Source organism: Colletotrichum higginsianum, chromosome 2, assembly GCF_001672515.1.
Source record: "Colletotrichum higginsianum IMI 349063 chromosome 2, whole genome shotgun sequence".
Classification (NCBI taxonomy): domain Eukaryota; kingdom Fungi; phylum Ascomycota; class Sordariomycetes; order Glomerellales; family Glomerellaceae; genus Colletotrichum; species Colletotrichum higginsianum.
In genome coordinates this window covers 334,976-355,056 of record NC_030955.1, presented here as the reverse complement: position 1 = coordinate 355,056, position 20,081 = coordinate 334,976, and the positions used below count along the sequence as shown (strand labels likewise).

The 20,081-nt window shown below is 54.5% G+C and overlaps 7 protein-coding genes across 7 annotated transcripts; 2 read left to right on the top strand and 5 right to left on the bottom strand.

The window, feature by feature from the left end:
* Window positions 1-1,440: 1,440 nt before the first annotated feature.
* CH63R_01880 (Glycosyl hydrolase family 28) lies at window positions 1,441-2,771 on the top strand (the record flags this gene model as incomplete). The annotated part of the gene is made up of 4 exons (XM_018296855.1): window positions 1,441-1,524; window positions 1,607-1,765; window positions 1,817-1,962; window positions 2,027-2,771. The coding sequence occupies 4 exons, from the start codon at window positions 1,441-1,443 to the stop codon at window positions 2,769-2,771; spliced, it is 1,134 nt and encodes a 377-aa protein (XP_018161671.1).
* Window positions 2,772-4,264: 1,493 nt separating this feature from the next.
* On the bottom strand, window positions 4,265-5,227 carry CH63R_01879 (Initiation-specific alpha-1,6-mannosyltransferase; the record flags this gene model as incomplete). The annotated part of the gene is made up of 1 exon (XM_018296854.1): window positions 4,265-5,227. The coding sequence occupies one exon, from the start codon at window positions 5,225-5,227 to the stop codon at window positions 4,265-4,267; it is 963 nt and encodes a 320-aa protein (XP_018161670.1).
* Window positions 5,228-5,834: 607 nt separating this feature from the next.
* CH63R_01878 (uncharacterized protein) lies at window positions 5,835-6,908 on the top strand (the record flags this gene model as incomplete). The annotated part of the gene is made up of 2 exons (XM_018296853.1): window positions 5,835-6,102; window positions 6,193-6,908. The coding sequence occupies 2 exons, from the start codon at window positions 5,835-5,837 to the stop codon at window positions 6,906-6,908; spliced, it is 984 nt and encodes a 327-aa protein (XP_018161669.1).
* A 3,202-nt stretch (window positions 6,909-10,110) lies between these two features.
* Window positions 10,111-11,379, bottom strand: CH63R_01877 (Glucan 1,3-beta-glucosidase; the record flags this gene model as incomplete). Its single annotated transcript, XM_018296852.1, has 1 exon — window positions 10,111-11,379. One exon carries the CDS (start codon window positions 11,377-11,379, stop codon window positions 10,111-10,113), a length of 1,269 nt encoding a protein of 422 aa, XP_018161668.1.
* Window positions 11,380-12,976: 1,597 nt separating this feature from the next.
* On the bottom strand, window positions 12,977-13,751 carry CH63R_01876 (Catabolic 3-dehydroquinase; the record flags this gene model as incomplete). The annotated part of the gene is made up of 2 exons (XM_018296851.1): window positions 12,977-13,497; window positions 13,583-13,751. 2 exons carry the CDS (start codon window positions 13,749-13,751, stop codon window positions 12,977-12,979), a joined length of 690 nt encoding a protein of 229 aa, XP_018161667.1.
* Window positions 13,752-14,863: 1,112 nt separating this feature from the next.
* On the bottom strand, window positions 14,864-15,763 carry CH63R_01875 (uncharacterized protein; the record flags this gene model as incomplete). Its single annotated transcript, XM_018296850.1, has 1 exon — window positions 14,864-15,763. One exon carries the CDS (start codon window positions 15,761-15,763, stop codon window positions 14,864-14,866), a length of 900 nt encoding a protein of 299 aa, XP_018161666.1.
* A 975-nt stretch (window positions 15,764-16,738) lies between these two features.
* On the bottom strand, window positions 16,739-18,499 carry CH63R_01874 (uncharacterized protein; the record flags this gene model as incomplete). Its single annotated transcript, XM_018296849.1, has 1 exon — window positions 16,739-18,499. The coding sequence occupies one exon, from the start codon at window positions 18,497-18,499 to the stop codon at window positions 16,739-16,741; it is 1,761 nt and encodes a 586-aa protein (XP_018161665.1).
* Window positions 18,500-20,081: the final 1,582 nt, after the last annotated feature.

Genomic DNA, 20,081 nt, shown 5'->3' with positions numbered 1-20,081 from the left:
AGTGTTTTCATGTGTATTATCAATCAAATGTTTCTGTTTCATTAAGAGTAATATTTCTGCGGAACTCGTGCCCAAAGCTTGAACTTTAAGCCCAACTTCGTCTACCAGAAGCTGTTGTCTTGCATCAACCTGAAGCAATTCTGCTTCACGGTCGTGAAATCTTTCCTTCTGCAGTGTATGATTCTGTATCATCGAAATCAGGGGTACGCCAGGGTCTGTCAAAATTGCCGTAGAAAAAAAGGGGGGAGAATTGGAGTGAGTGCGAAACTCAGCCTTCCTTGCTATTGTTATTCCCGCTGTCCCGCTATCGAAAGCATCGTAAACCGATCTTTACAGCTACACATCATCGGCCAGGCATCTTCGCGGGCAAGACAGAAAGACGAGATTGGCCTCCGCGTCTCGTCCATCGGGCGGAAGAACAGATCGTTTGACTTCCCGACGAAACGAAACAAGGAGGGACCAGACGAAGATGAGGTGATGCGCGTGTCCAAGTACAAAGTCAATGCTTCCCCTGGCCAATCGAAGGCCAAGGTTTTCGGACATGGAACGTCCCGAACGCTTCCAACCACCCCACGTGTGTCGAGCTTCCGTAGTTAAGCGCAAACTTCTTTGGACGACAAACTTCACCACTGTAGATACAACTTTTTTTGCCGGACGCCGTGGTCAGTGGGATTTCAAAAGCATCTTCAAGCTCTCCAAACATGATTTTCCGATGAAGAGAGTTCGGCACAAACGGCTCGTAGCGAGTGTCATGTTGATTGTGGATTCGTGGAATCTTTTGGGGTGTGACCCTGCGTCTCCGGACTCGCCCTCTCTCTCTCTCGACTGCACGCGCCCCCTGACTCAAAGAGATTAGTCGGTGGAGACAAGGAGAAATAAGGGGTGTGCCGCCATGGGCCGAAGGTAATAATTCCTCCGCAAATCAACTCCGAGTACAACGCCCGCGAGTGGTCACAGAATATGTTCTTGATTCACATGAAACGGTGTCATTTGAAGGCTGCAGGTCCTTCAACCCCGCAAACACTTTCCTGTTCTGAGAACGAGTGCTCAAACTGACGACACTAACAGAACCTTGCCCTATGATGTTGGATGGTTTGAGAAATATCGACCATTCCCGCCGGCTGCGAATGGGTCCTATCTGGAAAAGGCATGCAAATGCCCACTCACCAAAGTCGTTGATCGATGCCGGTTGTTCCCAAAGAGCCATATTGAACCGTTCGGACGGAAGAGGGTTCCCAAAGGTCCTCCAATCATCGAGGGTCAACCTCTCTGTTTGTTACATTGCTGCGTCTTGGACCTGAAAGATATATAATACTTTCCCTTGGCATACCGCTCTTGGCGTTTTGTTCCCCAGCCAGTCTCTGCTTCTCAACACCGCTCACCACTCGTTTCGATTCACCAACGTCGTTCTCTTTTCCCGCTCCTTTAGCCCATGCCAAGATGGCCAAGCTTTTTGCCCCTGTTGTTGCGGCTCTGCTGCCAGCCGTTCTGGTAACGGCGGCCCCTACCGCCGTCTCGAATGCCGTGAGCCGGTCCCCTCCCCCGGGTGGTCCCCATCGGATCTGCCAAGAAATGGCTTTTAAGACTGACCCATGTTCCGTTCTAGACTGGGAACGGCTGCACTGTCACGGAATACGCCGACATTGCCAACGCGGTCGCGACCTGTACTGATATTACGCTCTCAAACATCGCTGCACCCGCGAACAGCCCCATCGATCTCCAGAAGCTCCAGCAAGGGGCCACCGTCACGTTCGATGGCACGACAGTAAGTCCATCCGACTCCAAAAGCCTCCTTGTGTATTGACTTGCTGTATAGACCTTTGCCACCACCGTTGACAAAAAATTCGACCCTATCATCATCTCCGGCACTGACATAACCGTCACCGGTGCCCCTGGCCATGTGATCGAGGGCAACGGCGCCGCGTACTGGGACGGCCTGGGATCCAACGGCGGTGGTGACAAGTAAGTCAATAACCCTCTCAAGCAGGAACGTCGGGTGGATTCTGTTTCTGACGCTCGCAACTAGGCCCAACCACTTTGTCGTTGTGAAGAAGACCACCAACGCCAAGATCACCAACCTGAACATCAAGAACTGGCCCGTCCACTGCTTCTCCATGACCGGCAACCAGGGACTGACGGTCTCCGGTATCAACCTGGACAACTCTGCCGGCGACGAGCCCAACGCCCAGAGCGGAAGCAAGGCCGCCGCCCACAACAGCGACGGCTTCGACATCTCCTCGAGCAGCAACGTCCTCCTGGAGAACATCAGGGTCCACAACCAGGACGACTGCGTCGCCGTCACCAGCGGGACCAACATCACCGTCAACAACCTCTACTGCTACGGAGGCCACGGCCTGAGCATCGGGTCCATCGGCGGCAAGAGCGACAACACGGTCGACGGCGTCGTCTTTTCCAACTCGGAGATCATCAAGAGCTCCAACGGCTGCCGCATCAAGTCCAACTCCGGCACCACCGGTGAGGTCAGCAACGTCACGTACCAGAACATCACCCTCACGGACATCGACACCTACGGCATCGACGTCCAGCAGGACTACCTCAACGGCGGCCCGACCGGCGAGCCCACCAACGGCGTCAAGATCTCGGGCATCCGCTTCATCGACGTCGCCGGCACCGCCACCGACCATGGCTACAACTACTACATCCTCTGCGGCGAGGGCAGCTGCTCCGACGTCACCTTTGAGAACACCAAGATCACCGGCGGCGGCAAGGGCGGCAGCTGCAACTTCCCTGCCAGCGGATGCCCGTCATGAGCGCTGCTCGCAGTTTCGTTTCCTTTGCAAATATCTACATGGAGTGTTGACCACACATATGACTTGATGACATGAAGCCTTGCTCCTCTAGCCAGGAGAAGCATCTGTACATAGATCCGTCAATACCATTGTACAAAACAGTTGAAATGAGTATTGAATGATGGCTCCGGCATTCTACAGGAGAACTTTGCCGCAGTACCGCTGCAAAGTGATGAATCTGGACAACTTCCGGTCTTCTCGCTGCATCCTGGAAAATTGTGTGCTATATTCTCTCTCTTTGTCGGTTTCGAGTTCTTTCACGGATTCAATCGCTTTGCCTGTGATCAAAAACCGTTACCAGCCCCGTGTTAGTGATGCTGAGACTGATGGGACACCAACCACTCATGCTTACATGCACAGATCTCGATGCCCTAGTTCAACCAGGGCTTGTATCACAGGGTAAAATGTCATCACCAAGCAAACAACCACAAGTTTTTAAAGAAGAACTCGGACGACGGGCAATGGTCCGCCGTCCGTCACGCCGCGAGCGAGGCATGCAGCAGAACGATGATGAGCTGCGTGATATCCCCTATATCCTCAAAAAGCTAGTGGCGAAGTGAGGAAAACAACTCCATAAGTATAAAGAGCTAAAGACCCAGTATATCGTTCCCGTAGCTGCAATCCAGCGTGAGTATGTCAGCATAGAAGGATAAGAAAAAAATGTTAACGCACCCTTTCCCAGCTCAGTTTCTCAAGCACAGAACCCGTACATATATGTGAGACTCTGCAAGGTGCGTAGCAAGTGCATTGGTACCGTCTCAGAGGTTGTCAGCCTTGTTCTCTGGGCGGCGACCGTGATGCCCTCAAACCTTCCATCCACGACACACATGCCTTTTAGCCGTCATCACCTCTGGAATTGTGACACTCATAAATATGCTGAGACTTTAAGTCAGCTACATTTGGCGTTGAATTTACTCGTTAGAGGCATGAAACAAGGCAACGGCTGGCCTTGAAATTTGAGCAATTTCACTCCACCGAGGGCTTTTGCCGTCCTCGACAGTCAAATTGTAAAAGTTCTTCAAATGAGAGATTCCATAGTAAAGGTAAAATTTACAGTTGATGGACGGATGAAATAACGGTCAGTCTAGCTCTCAGCATGTCTAAATAGGTTTAAAACGAATAAGAGATGTCAACCAGTGCGACGTTGCAGGCTCGAGTGACACCACGATTCTCTTGGCCCATGGAAACGACCATCCTGGCAGCTTGTAGTTCAACCTGAAGGGCGTCTTGGTTACTGCCATCCCTAGGGGTTGCCGCGGGTGTCGATGAAATCCGGAGAGACAGGTTTTGAAGAACAAGACGATGATCTCGATAGAAAGATAAGTATGTGTCAATGTTCATTATCGTCTAATGGTAAGTGATTAATTGTTCAAGGACAGTGAACGTGATTCTGTGATGGACGTCTTATTCGCATCGAATCTCCGGCAAAAGTCCACCCCCCGACAAGTGTTTTCTCATCCCGGATGTCCCTGTCGCCACGAGCCTATGAACAGGTGTTCTACAAGGATGCTCGGGTCTCCCTTCTTGTGGGTGTGCTCATGCGCCAGCCACCCAAAGCTCTCTATCGGCAACACCAGCACATCCCCAATCTTGCGCGGGGCCGCGAGCGATTCCAGCTCGTCGCCCGTGTGCTCCTCGCCCGTGACCTGCGTGAAGTAGTCCATCAGGGCTTTGGTGAACGCGAAGGGACCCGTGGTGGTCATGACGTCCTCAAAGGTGGTGGGGGCGCCCTCGGGCTTGGAACCGAGCAGCGTCTGCAGGTCGCGCGTCACCTGGTCGACGAGCGTCTGGATCACGGGGTGACCGGGCTTCGCCAGGACGGTGTACTGGCAGAGCTGGACCGAGTACGGGGACCCCTTCCAGATGGGCTTCTTGTGGTGGTCGTTCTCGATGCCGATGACCAGGTTGACCGAGTCGAGGAACCCCTCGGGAATCCACCTCGACACGGGCTGGTGCGGGTAGACGTCGATGTCGGCCCACACGCCGCCCTCGCGGAGCAGGATGAGATAGCGCAGGAAGTCGGCCTTGAGGATGTGGTCCTGCATGCTCGCGAAGAGGTCCGCGATGGTCGCGTCGAAGTTGTCGCGGACGTAGGCGTCGATGTTGGCGTCGGTGATGCGCTCGTAGCGCCACCCGGGGTTGACGACCCTCCACTGATGGGGGAAGCCGACGGTGCGGTCGGTCGGGTCTTGCGAGTCGTCCTTCCAGCTCTGCCATATCTTGGCCGGGAAGGGTTTCTCCAGGAGCGATTGCGGCGACGGCAGGTCCGCATGATCCGCGGATGGTGGTTGATGGAATATGTTTGTCTGAGGGCCGTACAGCCACACTGAATTGATCAGCAGCACGACCATCACGAAGCTGACCAGCACTGCGACGGCAGGCCTGCTGGATATCGCCGACGGCAACATGGTCAACATGGTGCTTTGGCTGTCGAGGCCGGATGAGACGTGGAGTGAAGCCCGATGATATGTAGCCAGAGAATTGGATGATGGAAAGCACGAGTAAGAGGTTGAGAGAGTGAGTGAGTGAGAGGGGGGATGAGGACCTGCAGTGCAGCCGCCACGGAGGCACGAATGCAGACACAAACACAGCAGCCAACCGTCATGCAGGCATCACGACAGGGGTCATTTCACGTGCCTCGTTTTTCTCTGCAGTTGGTTGGTGGTTTAACCGCCCGGAGCAGTTTGCCATTCTTAGAACCGACCCAAGACTCTGGAACCAACCGGCCAATGATGCGGTGGCAGATGCAACTTAGACGCGCGACAAAAGGACAATGCAAGCAAGTTGTGGCCGTCACCGAAACGCATCACCAACAGACAAGACATGTCGTTGTTCTCTGTCGACTGGCTATGCCCCTCTGGCCGAAGGGGCAAAAAGGGAGGTCGTATCGCGGAATCTCTCCCGACCCGTGTGAGCGATGTGCGACCTTCCTTTCCTTTCATGCCAATTCTCCTTCTCTTCATACCTAAACCTGTCATGAACGCTCAGCCTCTCCGGCGGTAAATTAGTTTGTCGGCGAGCGCTATGATGATGGACCGTTCTTTTTCTCTTCTGTTCCTTTGCCTGCTGCAGATCACCTCGGTCGTCGCCAAGTGTTATTTTCCAGACGGGAACGCCGTCCCGGGCGACTTTCCCTGCGATCCCGATGCCGACGACAGCCCGTGTTGCCATGGCGGTCTCGGATCGGCCTGTCTGTCCAACAAGCTATGTCGAGGGCCCAACGGGAACACGGTCAGGGGATCTTGCTCAGATGAGAGCTGGAACTCGCCATTGTGCGCCCACTACTGCATGAGTAAGTATCCTATAGACAACCCGAGTCCGAGAGTCGGGTGGCGTTGTTGGCGATGAACCATACAATATACTGACCCGAGACATTCCGCAGGCGCGGATACCGGAGGGACGGACCTCATCTCCTGCTCCAACGTGACCGGCATCGACACTTCGTATTGCTGCGATCACGCCCCCAACTGCTGTAACAGCGGCGTCGGCCGATTCGACGTCCTCCCGGCCGAACCGCAGGTCTGGGCAACCTGGAATCGGGAATCAAGCCGATTTCTCGTCATCCTTCAAACGTCTTCCGAAAGCTCGACTTCGACGTCAATCCCCTCCTCCACAACATCGGATGTAGCAACAACAGCGTCAGCCGGCCCGACTCCGACAGGCACCATCCCGTCGACGCCTCTGACAGCGGGAGGTCAAACTCGGACTTCTGTGGAGCCCGTACCTACGGCGGCACCAACCCAGGGGGAGGCTGAGAAGGATCCCGGGCTGTCGACCACGGCCAAGGCGGGTATCGGTGCGGGTGCGGGCGCGGGCGCTCTCCTCGTTGCGGCCCTCGTGTATCTTCTACTCAAAATACGAAGCAACAAGAAGGCCCTACAGGCTCAGCAGGCACAGCAGGAGGCCCATCGCTGGCCGGGAATGTATCATGAACCGCCAGTGGGGCCGGTCTACTACAACAACGGCCTGCCAGAGAATTGGGCCCCGCCTCGATCCACAGAGGTGAAGACGCCGCCCGTCTTTAATGGAAGCTATGAGATGGATGCCCGGCCGGCCGAACGACACTGGGCAAGAGTAGAGCTTCCGACGAACCCTTAGACACTCTCAGAACGCTGTGATTCCCATGAGCCATCATTCGCTTCACGTCCGCATGTCTGCAGATTTTGATTTTGGGTTTGGGTATCACGCAGCACAAGCATCGCGTACACGACGATTGACTCTGTAGTATAATTGAGACGATTTTTGGCATTCAGAAGCCTCGTGACATAAGATTCCCAGGCCACGAAGTCGACAGCTCCGCGAGAAAAACATCCGGACAGAGTCCTGTCGTGAGGGAACTCGTTCAGCATGTCTGTAAACCGTTCAGTGTCTCCGTACATTGCTCTGGTATTACAGGCCACAGGGCTAATCCTAAGAATCAGCGTGCGTTGATGTTGGTTTGGAAACAGACCGTAAATTGCAAACGGTGTATCTACCTACAATCTTAGATGCCTTTAAGCACAGTCGATTTGATGTCAAGACAAAAGGTTCTTGGCCTTCGAAACATCAGATTGCAGTTTGCAATCTAGAGGTCCAGTATGTGCCATTAAGTGACCTCTTTACCAGATGCAATATAGGTAAGCGTTGCTTCAATATGCACGAAACTTACGTGACAAGACGTGGTTTTAACCTCGTGTCATTAGAGTAGCAAGGGAAGCCCTGCAACAGCCCTGTCACCAAGGTTTTCCTCCAGGCCAGGCAGGTACTATTGAATCTGAAGTACGTGGTTGACCAGCCAAAAATAAAATAAAAAAAATAAACCGTCATCCCACTACTCGACGTCTAGGACTTGAGACTTGCACACGAGTCTTCCAAACACGCAAAAAATGAAAGGGACGAGACTCGAACTCGCGCGGGTTGCCCCACCAGGAAACAGATGTTAAGATGACCTTAACCTGGCGCCATAACCAACTCGGCCACCCTTCCGTGACGTGATCCTGGATCGAGATACTCGGAATCGTTTGCAGATGCCGGTAGACGCCGGGAGATTTCTCATATCTCCTCATGGTGAGCTGGGTGGTGTGTCTGTGTATGTGTGTGTGTGGGCAACATGGAGCTTAGGGCTATGGGAGACGCCGGACGGGGTAGTAGTGAGTTATCCACCGCTGCTGTCGACAAGTGGGTTTTTTGCCGAATGGGGGAGACGTGCAGTGTGATTATGGAGATTGACAACCGGCATTTCCATGAGAGAGATAGATAGATAGAGGGAGAGGGAGACAGAGAGACGGCAGTATCAATGTTTGCTCTGAGAGATGGCCTAGTCAATCAGGTTTCGACGGTCTTGACTCAACCCACCCCGGAGCCGCACAAAGTTAACATCGGTCCTCTTGTCTATGACGTCTCGCAAGGTTTCCGCTGGAGTAAACCCGGTTGGGAGGACCGTAAAACATCTCGCGGCTGAGGCAAACGGCGCCAAGCATCGACCGGTCGGCGGACGCAACTAGAAACGTGGTAGGGGGGCGCGCTTGAGAAGGCCGTTCGTTGAAAGACAGCCCTTTGATGGGGGGACGGAGGGGGCGGTACTCCAACCGGTTGTGTTCACAAAAGATTTGTCTCCCTATCAACTCAAGAGAAAACGCTCCCCAGGATGATGGATGTTCTCCTTCAAAGACGACAGGAGACGTCATCCCCAGATCAAAAAAAATTAAAAATTGGTTACACTAACTTGCCAAAAAGAGAAACATTGGAACCATTCTTGGTACTCGTCGACAACAGGCTCAGGGGGGGGGGGGGGGGGGCAGAGGGGACAACCCCTAACCCCACCACAACAAAAGCCAAATGTCAATTCAATGATCACCGTCAGGGAACGCGCGCACCGCCACCGTCCACAAAAAGAACAAAAAAATAACGAAGAAGAAGAAACAGGAAAAAAGGGAAACATCCTGCCCTCTGTTCAATGCTCATTCCCTAAGCGAGAGAGCCAAGTTTCCTTCTCTGTACTCTGACCCAGCTTTATCCCATCCCATGTCCCCCCCCCCCCCCATCTCCATCTCCAATCTAGCATATGCATATGCAGCAACGAAAGCCTAGACCAGAGCCCATTGCCAAGTTTCTCACCTCTCCTCTCCTCCCCTCCCTCCCGCGCCGCTCGCCCGCCGCGCTCGCCGGGCGGCTTTTCTGTTGCCGGGTCTCTCTGGTTCTAGCTCTGGCTCTGGCTCTAGCTCCAGGTACCGCGAGGACCTGATTCGCCGCGTGCCTGGGGGGCGTTTGTTGACAGTACCTGTACGGATACAGAGTCGCCCGAGGAGAGACACTTTTCGCATAACATACGTAATCGCGCGCACGTCTCAAACTGTACGTTCTAAGGCGGCCGGTCCACCCCCCGTTTCCCCCCCATCTCTCCCTTTCTCTCCTCTCTTTTCCCCCTGCCCTCTCTCTTCCATCGACGATTCCCTCGTGTTCGAGAATCGAATCTACATAAGCCTAGTAATGGCGTGCATCGGCGCGGCAATGAACCGAGCCGGGACGTTCCTCATCTTGCACGTCCAATACTTCTTCCCATTTGGAAGTGCTGCCCCCTCCCCGTACGAGCACGGAATTCGACAACCCTCTAAATTTAGCTCGCCACTGCGCCTGGAAATGTGGCACCTGCTCCCGGGAACATTCACTCACTCCCCTTGGTCAGTGGTCACTGGTCAGGACGAGAAATACGAACCCAGGAGGGAACCGGGCGGGCCTGCCCAGTGGTGGTGGTCCAGACTCCAGTGCCTCGTACCGCCTAGCGCATCCTCGTCCGGTGGGGTGATCAGCACCACCTCATTTCCGGGCCTTTCTGGGGGTGTGGATTGAGAGGAGGAGGAGGAGGAGGAGGAGGAGGAGCGGCGCGGACCTGGGCTCAAGGTAGGCTTAATACTTGGCTTGCCCGATTGGAACGCAAAACACAGTCTTGAACGCGGCCCACAGGTCCTCACCGAGTCAGGCCTGTTAGGACACAAGTAGTCAGGAATTACAATGACGCGATGGGCTTGGTGGGAGCCGCAATCACTCACTCTCACAAACACACACACACACACACACACACACACACACACTCGCAAGGTTGGGATACATGGCAATAGGTCATAGATCGATGCATGGTTTGAATGAGTGTGTATAGTTTTGTAATCACCTCTTCTTTTCTCCTTCAGTCTATCCTCAAATCTTTCCATGATTATGATGCCGAGAAAAAAAAAAACACATGTCCAGAAGGGGAATCAAAGACACCTTTGCCAATGCGCTAGAAATCTCACCCAAAAGTGTGCACGCCACTCTTCTCCTTCGCTTAGTAGAGGAGAGCGAAGGCGCCGGCAACAACGGCCAGGGCGCCCGTCGTGAAGAACTGGAGGTTGGAGGCACCAGAGGCAACGCTGGAGGGCGTGCTGCTGGCCTCGGCACCGGAGCCAGAGGAAGAGCCAGAGCCGGAGGTGGCAGAGGGAGCGCCAGTGGAGACGGTGGCGTTAGCACCGCTGCCAGAGCCGCTGCTGGAGCCAGAGCCGGAGCCGGAACCGGAACCGCCGGTGCTGTTGGAGCCGGAGCTGGCGCTGGGCTTAGCGGTCGCGGTGCCGGTGGCCGAGGACGACGAGGTGCCGGTGGGAGTGTCAAAGGTGGTGGGGCAGGTGAGGTTGAACAGGGGGGTGGTGGACAGGTCCTTGGTAATGGCGAACTTCATCGAGTTGTCGGGGTTGGAGTCGCGGAGGTTGTACCAGAAGGTGGGCACCTTGTTGAAGAGCTGACGGCAGCCGATCTCGTCCCAGTACTTCTTGGCGTTCTCCTTGCTGGGGACGGCCTCGTCCCACGTCTCGCCGGTGACGGGCCAGCCAGTCTCCGTGACCCAGACGGGCTTGCCGCCGGCCGTGGCGATGGTGGCCTCGTAGGCCTTGTCGAAGAGCTTGCCGGCGTTCTTGATGTCGTTGCCCTTGTCGTTCTCGTAGTAGGGGTACTCATCGACACCGACCCAGTCAATGGCGTCGAGGACGGGCTTGTTGGTGGTGTTTCCCCAGACGTCCCAGGTGTCGACGTGGCCGATGGAGACCTTGGACAGAGGGGTGTCCTTGAAGGCCGACTTGAAGTCGTCGATGAAGCCGACAAGGGTCTTGGGGTCCGCACCGACGCCCGACTTGTTCTTGACGCCCGTGACCGAGTTGCGGTACAGGTCCTCGGAGCCGATGGAGGCGCCGATGATGAGGTCCGTCAGCTTGGTTCCGTACTTGGTGACGGCCTTCTTCAGGGCGTTGATCTCCTTGTCGATGTTGTCGGTGCCCGAGGTCCAGACGCCGAGCAGGATGTACGTCTTGGTCTCGATGGCGGCCTCGAAGGCCTCGATGGGGTCGTCGGTGGAGTAGGCCTGGATGTTGGTGTAGAGGCGGACGGCGTTGAAGTCGCCGGGGGCGCCCTCAAGGTTCTGGGCCGTCTTGAACTCGGCTTCGAAGTCGGCCTTGAACTTGGCGGAGCGGTCGGTCTTGGTGGCTCCCGAGTTGAAGCCCAACCAGTTCTGAGCCTCGGCGGTGGCAGCGAGCGCCGTCAGGGCGGCGAGGGAGAGAGAAGCCTTCATTTTGATGGTGATGAATGGATTAGAAGAGAGAGAGAAAAAAAGAACTTTGTCTGAACGGTCGAAAATGTAGAGGAATCGCTTCGTCTAGGGATTTCGTTTGAATCGACGGGAGAACAGGTCCGAGGAGTGAATTAAATAGTCGGACGAGGGGGTTCGAGACTGTTTGTTCGTTTGTTCGGAGTCCGTCTAGGTGTGACTACACAATAAGGTAAAATAATAAAAAAGAGTGTACTGAGTTGGTGGTGGTGTTGCCTTCGTGAGCCCAAAACGAATGACTGGACAAAGTTGAAAGAGTGAAGAGGTCCAAAAGGGAGGAAAGTCAACAACGGGGCGTGGGATAAAGACGACTTTATTGCCGGGACTCGGGGGGGCTGTGGATGTGAATGGGAGGAAGAGTAATCAGGGGGTGTGTACCCCGTAGCCGGTGGAGGGAAAACAATGACGGCGGTCGTATTGGCACGTTACGAAATTAAGGAGAGGCCTGCCAGGGGCGTAGATGCTGGACACTGGACGCTGTACGGATACAGCGAATAGTGGGTCCACCGTGAATGTACTCTGTACAGGCCTGCCTGTGGAAACAAGGGGCTTTCGCGGCATCACGTGACTCCAACGGGGAGCCCGTCGTGTCCCTTCTTCGCCTGTGGTGCCTGTCCAAGTTTGTTTTCCGGGGCTGCAGTTCAAGCTTGGAACCTTGGAACCTTGGAAGTTGCGCCGCTGGGGCCGCCTCCACTTACGCTGGAAGGGGGTTCAGGAAGGGCCTGAAGATCATCTCTTACTCTCGCTCCCAGTTTCGCCCTCACCTGTCCAGGTCCAGTCTCACTCACCCACAGTCAGTCACTTGCCTTCAGGGCCAATGCCTGCCTGCACGTCCAACCATCACGAATCATTGGACGAACCGGCGCACTGGCTGACGCAGGGGAACGGACGCTCGCTGCCTGCATTGACCTGTCGTCCCGTCTTTCGCATCCCCATCATCTCGTGGGCTCGACCGCTGCCCAATGCCGGATCGGCACTCGCCTGGTTTTCTTCTCAGAGACCATCTGTTTATGAATAGACAGACACATGTCGTCGACATGCATGTGAGAATGGAGAGCGCTCCGATGGGCGGGAGTGGCAGATCAAGTACAGACATCTGCACACAGTCAGACATTCCACACACTGACACACACACACAAACACTCGGGAAGCCGCGTCAGATGCGCTGCAGTGCTGCAGCATCATCATCTTGTTCGCTCACCCACCCGAGATTTAGAACATGGAGTGACTTGAAACAGTGGCTGTCTTAGTCAAATGTCTCCATCACAAACGAAGTCTCCGAACAGAACCCCGATGTCTTACTACTGCCCGGGATTTCCTCATGTCGGAGTTGAGCAACGTTTGTTTTATGCATGATCCACGCATACCTACATTTGTGCTACTCGCCAGTGCTTATTTGCATAATCCACAATATAGCAATGCATCTGGCTCTTTTAATAGGATGGCATTCTTACCTCCCAGCCATCGACGACAATTGGATACTTCAACTAGGAACTTTGGAGAATTCGTTGAAGACAGGATAAAGCCAATCTACCAGTGCACTCCAACAGCTACGAACAGTTCAGTCAAACAGGCCAACGGTCCCCTGTTCTCCCGCCAACCAGCGTCCCATGCTTTCATACGTCTTCTCGCAAGACTCTGGGTTCTTTCCCGTAACAAGCTGGGTATCGACCTCATACCCCAAATTACTCTGCGCGGCGCCGAGGTACTTGTATCCCGTTGGAAACTTAGCCAACACCTCATCTTTGAAGATGGGCACGGATGTCCCGTTCACGGGGACGACCTTGTCCTTTTCGTAGACGAGCTTGACGAAAGCCGCTTTCCAGTCGCTCCTTCCACCGCCGCGTTTCTTCTCACAGAAGAAGAGGAAGCGGCAGTCGCAATCGACGTCGTATTCGCAGCCGTCTTGACTCTTGAAGCGCTGGGTGATGGTGGTCTTCATTGTGCCGACGGCGCGATTGGTCTCCGGGTTCAGTTCGACGAGGGTGCCGCACTCGCGATGCATAATGAAGGCGCCCTTCTCCTGCTGGCCAATGACAGAGATGGCGATGAAGTGGCCGATGGGTTGGGCGCCGCTCCAGGCTGTACATCATTGACATATTAGTCTTTGGGTTTTTGGAGGGCACTTCGTCCAAGAACACAATGGAAGGGGCGATGGGCAACGCACTGGTCCAGACGTAGGCATCTTTGGTGAAAAGGGATTGAAACTTGTCCCACTCGCCGGCATCGCGGTAGACGGGCCAGCCCTTGCAGAGCTCCGACACGGCGAGGCGATCAAGAAGCTCAGCGGGCGTGCCTCCAATGCAGGAGTGTGGACTGATGAGAGGTTCGGTCATGGTGGTGATGAAAGATGAGTGGGTAATGGATGTTACGCTAGAGGTGGTATATTGGTTATGTGGCGGAGCTCAGGGGCGATGGGATAGACCAAGGAGTCGGTTCTCAGCCATGAGACGATGTGTGTGAGAGGAACAGGGACATAGTGAGAGAGAGAGGGAAACGGGGAGCGAAAAGAGAAAAGGAGAGAGTTTTTGTGGGTGGATGTTCCTGTGTGCCACTGGTAAGATGGCGTTGGCATCGACCTTTCCGTGCCTTCACGACTCGATATGCATCCTGCTTCCCTTAGCCGTCTTGGCGAGTACGCAGCCAGACGTTGCGACCGGAAGGCATTTACACGGTTCGGAAGCTGGGAGCTTGGGACTTTCTCTGCCCTCCGGGAAGCGGCATCTCGAGGGTGTAGTTGAGGCTTCCATATGTTCATCGTCAGGGGGTACTTATTGGCCACACCAAAAAGTCGTAGTAGTCCTTCAGAAGCATCATTATCTCTGCCGATTACATAACCCGGGACCAAAAACAAAACAGAAGGGCAAAAAACGAACAACTGTTCAACGCTCTATTCCTGCAGGGGGATTCGAACTAGAGCGCCCGCCAGGTGCGCAGAGCTCCTGCTTGCACGGGTATGTTTTTGTGCTCCTAAATCAGCCGATTGAGCCACGCACTCATATACCGACTGTCTGCTGGCAGTTCTTTCCTTTCTGGATCATAAGTATGGCCGTCTCTCTGTGGTTGGGAAAGGGGGGAGGGGGGTTGTGCCTGGTGCTGCCTGGCTCTTTCCTTGGGACGGTTGAAGCTTCTCGAGGAAGGCGCCACCTTTGCCTGCCTCCTTCCCTCCAAGTTTCCTTAGTGACGCAATGCTAAAACGCGAGTATCAGGATAGAAAGACATCTATAACAGTGCGTACTGTGGAAGGCAGGTACCCAATGAGAAAGAGTGTCAGGTAAGGTACCAACAGAAACTGAACAGAAGAATTGTTGATCATTGGGTTGCTTGATTTGGTTGTGTACCTAGGTAGGTCTCACTGACACTCCCGCAATTCCCACGCCAAACTCAAATCCCTCTCAAACTTACCGCAACACCAAATGAATGAAGAGAAACACAGCTTTGAGAGACCTCACCGCATATCTTTCCAGGTCGGGATAAACAACATGAATAGTACCAGCATCAGAGCAACCCAGGGACACTTCCTCCACCGAATCGGCTCCTCAAAGCCTCTCCTTTTTTGACATCTACACTCCTCCATGCCAGTAACCTCTTTCTCTCTCTCGGCGGATTCGGTTTTCAACTGCCAAACCTCCTTAGCCTCGGATTCCCCTTCGATCACTTTATCGTATCCCCTATCATCGCCCTTCTCGAGGGAGACCGCCTTCTCAACGCCCGAGGCCTCGGCCTCGTCCGCAATCTTAATCACTCTCCCAAACGTCCCTCCCTCGTCAAACATCTCATCGGACAGCCTGAGTTCAAGGATTCTACCCTCAAGCTTCGGCATCCTCCGAAGTCCTCGGCGTCCGCCACCACCCCTCCACCGCGGTGAACGAGGCAACCCCGCGAACTTCGACGGCGCAACGGCAACAACCTCATCAGGTCTGTCCATTCTCATCGTCATCGCGATCCCCGCAAGCAGGGGCCTGTCCACGGGGGTGCTCGTAGGCGTCTCCGGCACGCCCCCGGTCCGACTCTCCACGCTCTCTCGTCTGTCGCTGCCGCTGCCGTCCCCAGCCTCAGCCCCGGCCCTTTCGTGCTCTAGAGATGTACCCGCCGGCCATGGAGTCTGCACCGGGGGCGTAAAACAAGAAGGCGAGAGATCCCCGTCGCTGTCTGTTGTTGTTGTTGTCGACTCGGGGCTGACGGGGAATGGTTGGAAGTCGGCGGACCGTCCTGAGGGTGGGGTCGGCTGTGCGGGGGACCACGGGACGGGGCTCCGGCCGGCGAAGATGGGGCTGTTGGCGTGTCGGCGGACGCGGATCGGTATTGGGGGCCCCGCGCGACGCCGTCGTGGGGCGGAAACGTACATGATTGGAGGGGAGATCAGATATCGATGACAAGTTGGAAGAGACTTTGGAAGCTTGGATTGAGGAAGAAAAATGAATCTGTCTGGTCTTGAGAGAGAGAGAGAGAGAGAGAGAGATAAAGGAGGGGGGGAGTGTGTATGTGTAAAGGGAACGGGCACGAAGAAGAGCTTCATGTCAAATTATATGTCATTCAGTATCGTCCCCCTCGGGCTCCAGGGCAACATTTCTTTGTAAACCCTGGTCAGGCAAGGGGGGGCCACTGCGACAACAAGCGTCTATGACTGCGGACTGCCCCATCCGGCGTAATCGCGGAACCCACTCCCTGCGTCAATCAAAAGAGACTCGGGCTACTTGAACTTGCTGGCAAAATTTAAATGACGAGATCCTATTCATGGAATGCCTCAACGATTGACGTATTTAGCAGAAAGAACTTCGAGAAGCGAGGGCGCTGGCGTTTGACGTGACTCAAAAGCTCAAGGGGGTGGTGCCGTTCTTGTTCGAATGATGTGGTGGTTGCGTCGAGCCAAAGGGGTGACGTCGTGCCATCCCAAGTCATGGTCTCTCTCTTCTGTTATTTCCAGGTGATAGGTTACGTCCAGGCGAGTGTCATGGTATTGTTCCACACACAGCATCAACATTGGAGGCGTGCCTTCACGAATCATAATGGCGGAGGATGCATCGAAGCTTGATGATGGGACTCTGTGAAACTACGCCACACGATTTTTGACTTGAGAAACTTGGAGTGTTTGTCTAAGATAAACAGAATGCCGAAAAGAAAAAAAAGAAGGGATGAATCAAGAAGAAGAAGAAAATCAGTCTAACAGTCAGAGAAACCATCTAGTATCAACACCTAGCGACCAGTCCCGTCCAAGGCTACGACCCCTTTCTTCAACTCCATCGACCACGCACAGTTGAAAGCAACGCCTTCAGGAAGCCCGTCGGCTCTGGAAATCCCAGACACTATAAGTTACACCTAATCACTCAAGGAGATCTCCTGGTAGCGTCAGACCCAACGGAGTAGAGGTCCCTATATCGTATGCATCCAACAACTCCAGGTTGATCGGCACGCCCCAAGTCCCTATAATCTTGTCCGCGCATGAGTGACACCGTATTCCATCCGTATATTGACCTTTCTTGCGACGATTGAACCGCATCCAGCAGTTCTTGCCTATAGAGTGGTGGGCGTCGCATTTGAGGCGCACGGCGGCGTGCGAGTCCTGCGGATCGCCCATTTCTTCGTCACAGACCACGCAGTCGACATCGTACGAGCCGGCCGCGCGGAGCCTCTCGATCTCAGGCTCGGTCAGCGGAATGCTCGCGTTCTCAATGGCGACTTCTCGGGTATGCTCGTCATTCAGTGTGATTTCCCGGTTGCGCTTGAGGTGGTATTTGGTGTACCTCCAGGAGTCTTCAAAGGCGATCATGTCGCCCGCAAATCTGTACCGTTCTTGTTCTGAAGCTTTTCTGGCTTGAAAAAGTTTCTGCAACAGGCCAGTAATCTCGACGTCGATTGTTGCAATGGGGGAGGGGTTCGGGTCCAAGAGGGGCGTCAAGACTGCCGCAACAGCTATGGCCCGCGCAGGAGACAGACCCGAGTCTATGGATATCAACCTTGCCGCCAGTTGGCAAAGATCTTTACGGAGGCTAAGAGCTTCGTCCGCATCATGACGGTTAAAGGTCTTGTTGGGCTCCTGCAATTGGGCACATTGAAGGAATATTTCTTTCCATATGGCCTCTCCCTGCAAGGCCACGATTTGATTGCGGAAAACGTTTCTCCAAATCGATTCGAATCCCGCTTGGTCATCCCAGTCTGATCGCAAGAAAGGAATAACCGGGGTTGGTTTGGGTTGGGGGTAGTTTGGATTTCTCGGAGCTATGGTCATGGATGGAATGGCTGGCTGGGCAAGGTGACGCCGAACGCAGCTTTCGTAGGACTCTTGTGATGCGTCGGAGGGACCTTCGTTCTGAGGCCTCTCGGTGTTCATGTCGGTGACGGGCACCACGTATTCAACACCATGTGCCATTAGATGCGGATCGTACAACGGCCCTCGGCAAGGCCAGTAGCCTCTGTAAGGGAATAGGTACCCACGGGAGACGGCTCGGCGCATGGCTGCGCTGATGTTGTGCATCTCTGTCCAGGTGTTGGTTTTGATCTCGTCAAAAAGGTCTTTTTGCTCTTCGCAATGGGCCGCCTCGCAGTTGGGCCCGTTTTCGAAATGGTCCTTGTCGAAGCGGCAGGCCGTCTCCATCTTGCACACGCGGAAAGCTCGTTGATCTTGGCCCGGTGCCGGGATCCCGTCCACCGAAGTGAAGGCCATGATGAGGAATTCGATCAGCGATTTGGCATATTCTCGGGCGGCGGCTCGTGACATTGGGCTATCCTCGGCGGAACCGGAACTCCATTCAGTCTTTTTCGGTTGTGTTCGCGTCTGGAAGAATCCGTAGGTACATGAAGGGCAGGGAACATCGTACGTCTCTTTCAAAATGCCGAGAGCCCCTGGAGCGACGCATGCGGCATATCTGGGGTTTGCGCAGCGATTCAAATATGAGTACCGGTGTACTGTCGTGGCCTTGTTCGTCCAGCATTTGTAAAATCTCATGATAACGTAGCACATTTTCTTGAAGACGGGCAAGGCGATAGTTTCGGTAACTGGGCTTGATAGAGCTCGTTGGGCGGACCGAAACGAGGCAGAAGCCGGGAAGTACCTCTGGATATGTAAAGGAGCCTGGCCATCCATTATCTCGAACGCAGCGATAACTGACAAGGAAGGTGGTATACTCACCCAGTTCCGGAACCGATGGCCGACATACCAGCGTAGGAGAAGGGGATATGCCTCACAAATGGCAATAAAGAGGATGCAATTCCGGTCAAAGGATTACCGACGAGGTTGGTCCAGGTGCTGGAGGGCTTCGATGATTCTGCCTTTGTCCTGCCATGGCGGATATGAATTTGCCATTGTTGCGAACTCCTTTTGGATGTTGCAACCGACAAGAGTAGGAGAAACCAGCCTCGAAATCAGAAAGGAGACAATGTGCTGCAAGGAAATGGAGCCGTTTTCCAGACTCGGACGCAAACAGCCCCGGTTCTTTCACCACAACCCTGGGAACTGGGTTGACCATGTTGTCGATGCAGCTCTCGACTCTCGAGGTCTCGTTTGCCTGCAAGACATTGTGCATCGCGGACACATGACACCTGGGAGGTATGATCATACCTCCCTGGAGCGTCGATATCGAGGTGACGGCAAATTGGACTGAAATGTCGTTTTGTTAGGCGTGGTTGATGCCCAATAATATGTCCCGAGAAGCAGGACTGCATTCTGCAGTCTGCAGCTGCGCGGCGGTTCATGGTGTAGGCTGAGTGGCTGAGAGGCCGCTGCCCGTCCGCCCTGCTCGTACCGTTTGGGACATGGAGTTTCCTGATGAGAAGTCGATGGCTGGATGTCTGACGGTCTTGGAAGATCCGATGAGGATTTGGAACCTGGCTTCGTATTAGGGAAGAATGAGTAGGAGACAAAGACGAGGCGTCGGGGAACTTACACACATTATGTACCTTGGTGGGTAGGTAAATAAATACCCTTCCTTCCCTTACAGATAGATACCTGGGGGAATTGACCATCAAGGTTGGCTGAGTCATCAGAGTGATTATGTAAGCCATGGCCTGAATCTGCCCCAGGGATGAGCTGGCAAGACCCATTCGACGATGCATCCTCCTCCAACATCTCCCGTCACCGACTCGTCTCTGTCACGATGAACACACTCCCCCAGCCCCGCCGGACCCTCGGGGCAAGAACAAGCCCTGGTTAACCTTTGGCACTTGCCAACGTGTTCGATCGTGAGTTCGTCCAAGCGGCGGGGACTGACTGAATCCTGACCCGCCCAGTGACCCCTTGACACTTGAAGACAGCCTTGATGCCCAACCAGCTCCAAGCGTTTACTCATTTCCTTTCCAGTTGGCTCTGTCAGTCATTTCTCGACTTGTCACCTCCGACGAATCAGTGTGATGCTCATCGGTGGAGGCGAACTTCCAGCGTTTTGACCTAGGGACGAACTAGCCACAGACCAGACAGTGCGCAGATGCTGCCATCACCTCACCTCGACAGCAGGCCACCGTCAGTTATCCCATGGCCATGCCAATGGACGACGAAAGCCTCACCCGACTTGACTGGCGGAAACTGCTCTCCCCCACGACACCATCAGCAGAAAGGGTCCAACCGATCAAGCTTGGGCTACGAGCGGCCCGACGAGTGCGGGAACCGCTGTGGGAGGGGGGGAAAGGGGGGGGGAGAACCATCCATCACCACGCCTGTCACCGGTTCATTG